The sequence below is a fragment of the Buceros rhinoceros genome, unplaced genomic scaffold (genome assembly GCF_000710305.1).
Source record: "Buceros rhinoceros silvestris isolate BGI_N320 unplaced genomic scaffold, ASM71030v1 scaffold4480, whole genome shotgun sequence".
Lineage (NCBI taxonomy): Eukaryota > Metazoa > Chordata > Aves > Bucerotiformes > Bucerotidae > Buceros > Buceros rhinoceros.
In genome coordinates, this window is record NW_010387779.1 from 40474 (window position 1) to 46643 (window position 6170).

Sequence of the window (6170 nt, forward strand, 5' to 3'; positions counted from 1 at the left end):
GACCACGTTGAAACTCTTTGAGTACAAACTTCAGTCTGTCTGTGTCGTGCTGTGCTGGAGACCGAGGCAAACCTCCTGAGGCAGTTTTTAGTGGAAATAGCATAGATCTGCAAGGTCTTACCAGGTTGGCAGCTTGTTGGCTCCTCTTGTGTATCTAACCTCCTATTCATCACGCTGCCTCCCCACCCCACTTCTGCTCCGTGGTTTACTTGGCTGTACTGTGAAATAGGCTTTTCTTAATGATCAATAGCTCAAATGCTTGAACACAGTCTTATTAACAGAAAAAATGAGGAGCTTGAGTAGAATTTGTTGCGCTGACACTGGGTCTGTGTTGGTACGAGGTTACAGGCAAATACCTGTAAACCTGCTTGAGGTTTATCTGACAATGTGTGATTCTGGTTTACAAATGATAAATAAAGCTTTTTATTTCTTTTCTTTTCCCTGTTGGTAGTGAAGGCCTCCCCAGCTGAAGATGTCTAACAATGGAGTTGAAACAGAAGACAAACCACCTGCTCCTCCAATGAGAAACACCAGCACTATGATTGGATCGGGGAGCAAAGACGTTGGGACTTTAAACCATGGCTCAAAACCTTTGCCTCCCAACCCGGAAGAAAAAAAAAGGAAGGAACGATTTTACCGATCGATTTTACCAGGAGATAAAAGTATAGTATTTTGGGTCTCTTTATAACCCTCCTGTCCAAGTGTTGCTCTGAATGGCCTTCGCTGAGCAGCTGATGCTTAGCAATGGTTTAGATGTTAGGAGATGTTGTGCGTTTGTTTCTTGCACAACTGTCTTGGGTGTTTTGGAGTACACAAGGTGCTGGCTGTAGATCTGGGTTTTGTAATGATCAATCCTGCCATGTTTAATCCATCCTAATTTTTTTTTTCCCTTAAATTTTGAGAACAATGTCCCTGAAAACTGGGACTAGCTTTACAACTTCCCAAGCAGTCTCGTCCTTAATGATCTCGAAAATCATGGATTTGACCCAATTACAAGCTGGCCAATGAAAGCTGGTATTGGCAATTCCTTTGGAGGGGAGCAGAGAGAGGTCTTTTGCTTGTTTGTTAACAGCAAATGATTTGAGTTAAGGACGACTAATAGGCCATCTCCTGTTAGGCCTGTCCTGTGTTACTGCACAGTCATTTCCTCTGTTCTGGTGTGTGGGTCAGGCATTGTCTACTTGCTGTTGAGAATAATCTGTTACTGCAAACTCTTGCACATTTCTTGTGAAAAAGAATTTTCTTGTGTTATAGTGACTGTAACAGATGGAAATGGAGATAGGAACTGTGAACTGTACATGAAATTCTAATTTTTAACATCAGGATATTTAAAAACCCTCTCTCATGAATCTTTTGAAGTGATGTAAGGAAAAAAATATCTCCATCCCCTAATATGTGCTGGTTTCTTTTTATATCTGACCTATTTTTTGGAGTTCCTCTTTCCAATATGTCAGCTTTTGGTAGAGTCTGCATTGAATGGTGTCTGGACACTGGGTAACCAAAGTCCAGCCGAAGTATCTTCAGCTTCCTGGGCTTCAGGAGGGAGGCGCAAAGTCTAACTGGAGGAATAGCTTCTCTACTTTAAATAACCCAGTTGTGGGTTCATTTTCTACAGAATACTGCAGCGTTCATTGTTGTCATTATCTGACACCTTTGGCAACTTTGGATCATTTTACAGATGTGGATTTTTCATTCTGCAATCCAGAAACCCACAAACTGAATGCTAAGTTTTCTGGATCTCGGTTAGAACTTGCCATTATATTAATCCTAAAAAGCTGCAGAATTTTTCTCAGCTTACTTAAGGGAGTGAGGTTTTTAAATCTCCAGGCTTAACAGTTGCAGAGAACAAAGAAATCACCTAAAATTTCTAAGAGGGTGAAAGAAATGCAACTTGAAGTGCTGGTTAGAACTGGATTTTAAGAGAGCTGCAGAAGTGAACGGTTCGGGTGAAGTCAGCAGACAGACTGCCACTGATTTGTAGACGCCTGCATTTACTGAAGATTGGCCAACGTGGCAGATGCTTCGAGACGTGAGAGATTTTTGTTTAGCCAAGCCCAACAGAGCCTTCTGTTGCAACACACTTGCCTGCACGAGAATGGTTGCTCTGTCCTCTAATGCCTGTTGAGAAAAAAAATACCTTTAACACTGTCACCTTCACTTAGATCAGTTGATTTGCATCTTACGAAAACTTCTAATCTCACGATGACAAATAAATTTACAGTGCCTTCTGCTGCTTAAACGTTAATGGAATGCCCAGGTGTCCAGACAGCTCTCCTGGGTTTGTGCTTGAAATCCTCTGGGTGTTATTTGTTAGTTTGGCTGGACTAAAGGGGCAGTTGGTTTCCAGTCAGTTAGAGGAATATAATTTCGGGCAAATCCATGACCTTTGGATCTTCACCTAGGGAAGCCAGTGATTTGTGCTTAACCTCTGCTGGGCTTGCAAAGAGCCTGTGAAGATTCAAAATGTTTTGTGGTTAATTTTGCTGGCAAATATGAACGTGGGCATTTATGCTGTACAGTGAGAGCTGCTGGAGTTGATGCTGATCCCTTTGGAGAAGTCTAGCTCTTTACTCTCAGCAGGGGACAGGACTGGGGCAGGCCATCTGCAAAGGATGGGTGGGAAAGATGGTGAAGAAGTTGTGCTTTATGCAACAACGCAGCTCAAACATGTGGAGTCCTGCTGTGGAGCAGGTGACAGACCTGTTGAGAGCTTGTGGGTCCAGATCAGAGGGGAGGCCAACAAGGGGGGGACATCTTGAGGGCAGTTTTTTGCAGCTCACTAGGTGAAGAAGGGCAGTTATAGCTGAAAGCTCTTTGGAAAGTGTCTTTTCCATTGCTCTACCCCATGCATGAACAGAGCCGTGGTGCGAAGGACCCAGAGGGCTTAAATGCTGGTCCTCGTTCATGATTGCACACTTCCTTTGAGCTATGTCTGCTTGACAGACTGCTCTGGAGGCTTCATGCTCTGCCTGCAAAATTTAGGATATAGTTTATAGGCCTGATTTCCTCTGCCCCAGTCTAAATCATGAAAGTGGTATTTAAAAAAATTGTTGGCCTGATACTGGTGGGTCCTCTCCAAGTGGATACAGAGCTTGCGTGACCTGTTGCTTTCAGCAGGGGTTATGAACATCTGAAGTTTCTTGGGCTCAGGATTCATCAGTGTCCTAACTAAGGGTTGAGTTTGGCTGGAATGTGGCATATTTAGCTTTTCTGAGCTTTGTTGAGATCAGGTCAGGAGCCCTTTCAGTGGTGACTTGGAGATTGCTCTACTTAACCTCACCAGAGGAGAAGACCTTTCTCATCTCAGTATGCTTCAGGGTGGGCTCATGGGCTTCCTTCATGGTGGGACGTCATGCTTCCTAGCTGCAGCTCAAGTTGCCAGAGCCTCATAAGGAAACTTGATGGGTGACTCTTGTAATGGCATCAAATGTGTGAGGTTTTGAATGGGAAGGTGGTGAGGTGTTTGAGGGAGTAAAGCACTGGGTGGGAGGTAGGTCTTCTTAAACAGAGCTATGATTTCTCATTTATTTATTTTTAATTTAAGGTTCTTCAAGGTTTTTGATTCATTGCAAGGATCATATAATCACTGTAGAGGGGGATTAAGTGTTTAGCAAGATGGGGAGTGCCCATCTCTCTAATTCTTTTTATCTTATACCTTCTGCTGTGGCATAAATATCTGCTACAAAAAGCAATGATGTTATTAATGGTTTAACAAGTTCAGGCTTTTATATCTGTCAGGCTTTGGGTGAAAAACTTCTGAAGGTCATTGTCCTCTGAGGTTATGGGAGGAAGAATCTCGGAGTTCATGTGCCAGCTCCACTCCTCTGATGGTGAATTCTGGTGTGGTAAAGCCCTGAGTGTGGCCCGCAGGAGGACTGAAAAATGCACAGACCAATTGTGTCTTCACCCGCCATAACGTTATTGCTAAGGCAAAGGGGTTTTAGCGTGGGGTTGTGGTAGATGTCCCAGAGAACTGTGGGGAGTCAGGGGAAACACCAAGGGTTGAGATGCTGTAGGAAATGGTTGCAGGAAACTAACTGGGAGAACATTAACTGCTTCATCTCTGTTTGCAGGTTGAATGGCTACTGGAACAGTTGGTTGCAGAGAAGGCTGTTGGGGTTTGGGTGTGTGGCAGGGAGCTCGGGCTGTCTGACTGTGGAAATAAAAAGGCACCTGAGTGTATTGACTTCTGGAGAGCAGCGTAATGCCCTTAAGTTTTTTTAGCGATACGTGGCAGCCATCCAGGACCACACGTTGGTGTGCCGGTGCCCTCTTCTTCCTCACCTCAATGATGGGCTTCTGGGCTGCGCTCACACCTTACTCTCGGCTTGGAGGAAAGAACTGATCCTGGAGACAGGCCTGTAGAATATGGTGCCTCTGATGGCTCTCTCTGCCACTCTTTTCCTCTTGCTTTCCCTCCACCGCTCGTGCCTGCAGCTCTTCCTGTATACCTGCTGGATGCAGCTGCCCGTTCCTTTTCTTGGCAGGCCTCCATGCTGCAGATGCTCACCATCTGCTAAACAGCAGCTGCTTCGCTCTCCTTCTAGCTGCCCACTCTGCAATGTCTCCTCCAGCATGGCAACGTTCTCATCTCCTTCCCCTTGGCAACTCTGTCACTCCGCTGCCATTCAGTTTCCCCCATCCCCTTTGTTTGAAAGAGGGATGGAAAACAATCTGTTCCATCTTCATGTCCCAAATGCAGCATCTGAGCCTTTTTTTTCTCCAAAATAACTCTGTAATGACTTGGAGAACAGTGCCAGAAGCACTGAAGGAAACAGGATTTGGCCCTTTGGGGCAAATCCTGACCATCTCTACACCACTAAACCACCACCGGTGCCTTAAATAACTGCAGTATTGAGCAGTAGCCTCACAGGTGTCTGAAATACCCAGGGTTTGACATTCACCTTGCTAAAAATGCACTGGGGAATGTCAGCCACGAAACAAATTCTGTTTGGCTTTAGATATAAAAGGTAGCAGCTGGGAACCATAAGTGCTTTAGTCACCTTCTCCTGGCTCTGCTTATTTTCTAACTGCGAGCAGCAGCCAATCCGAGTAGAAAGTGGTTCTTCCTTACACCTTATTCCATTTATTGAATACAATAAATATTAAAAGGACAGTGAAGTCCTTAATCATGAATATGGATGCACTTAATCCAAGGCATAATGGTAATCTCGTTTGAAGACCTGACTTTTAAAATTTGCAGGGTGCATCTGCTTTGATTTATTTCCTTTCCTGTTTCTTCACGACTTCTGCTCCTCACCTGTCAGATTCTGCCCTTGTGCTCTGTCTTCAAAGCTTGTTATTTAAACCGTATTTAATGAGCAGAAAATTCCAAATGATTTTGTTATACAAGATTCTGTAGCAGCAGCAGCACTGATGTTATATTTGGTTTTCTTCATAAACTCCATTTTGAGGAAATAGGATGAAGCAGCATTTGTAGTTAATTTTGTCCCAAGTGTATATTTAACAGCATGTAATAATTTTTTTTTCAAAGTTGCTTAAAACAATGAATTAAAAAATGTGTTCAAAACTTCATGGCTTCCACTTACTGCCACTTTTAGTGCTTTTGACTCTGAGCTCTGAAAATTTGAGTGAATGTTTTAGGTAAATAGCTCTTGTGCTGTTGAGTCCAGCCCTACTGAGTGATACTTGACATACCCAAAATATCAGTTTCCTTTCTTACGCTTGTCCTGTGTTACAAGACTTCAATTTTTGTTGTCCATTCACTGTGGCTGCTCTTCAGCGAGGTAACAAAAATTTTTAAACTTGCTGTGTTTCTGCCCTGGATCAAAATTGTATGATTAGCAAAAGGGGAGTGTGGTTGGGTGGGTAAATTGGAAGCTATTGGGAAGATTCTAATTCCTGGTGGATTTATGAGTTATTTTTTGTTGTTGTTGTTATCTCTTCCAGCCAATAAAAAGAAAGAGAAAGAGCGGCCGGAGATCTCCCTCCCTTCAGACTTTGAGCACACGATTCATGTGGGGTTTGATGCAGTCACGGGAGAATTCACAGTAAGTGGATCTGGAGGAAGAGAGAACTGTGTGGTTGGCTTATTGCTGGGAGGAGCCGGGACCCATTAATCTTTTATCCAGTAATGCTGGAAAGGCTATTACCATCATCTAGTTTGATCTCCTTTGAAACACATCTGCAGAGGTTCCACTAATTCCTGC

General features: G+C 43.7%; 1 protein-coding gene across 1 annotated transcript in view; it reads left to right on the forward strand.

Moving 5' to 3' along the window:
• The first annotated feature begins 457 nt into the window (after positions 1-457).
• PAK1 (p21 protein (Cdc42/Rac)-activated kinase 1) overlaps positions 458-6170 on the forward strand; it is a 26487-nt gene continuing 20774 nt past the window's right edge. The window contains exons 1-2 of the mRNA XM_010133734.1: positions 458-662; positions 5911-6011. Coding sequence (XP_010132036.1) covers positions 473-662; positions 5911-6011 — 291 coding nt within the window. The 5' untranslated portion in view covers positions 458-472. The remainder of the gene's footprint in view (positions 663-5910; positions 6012-6170) is intronic.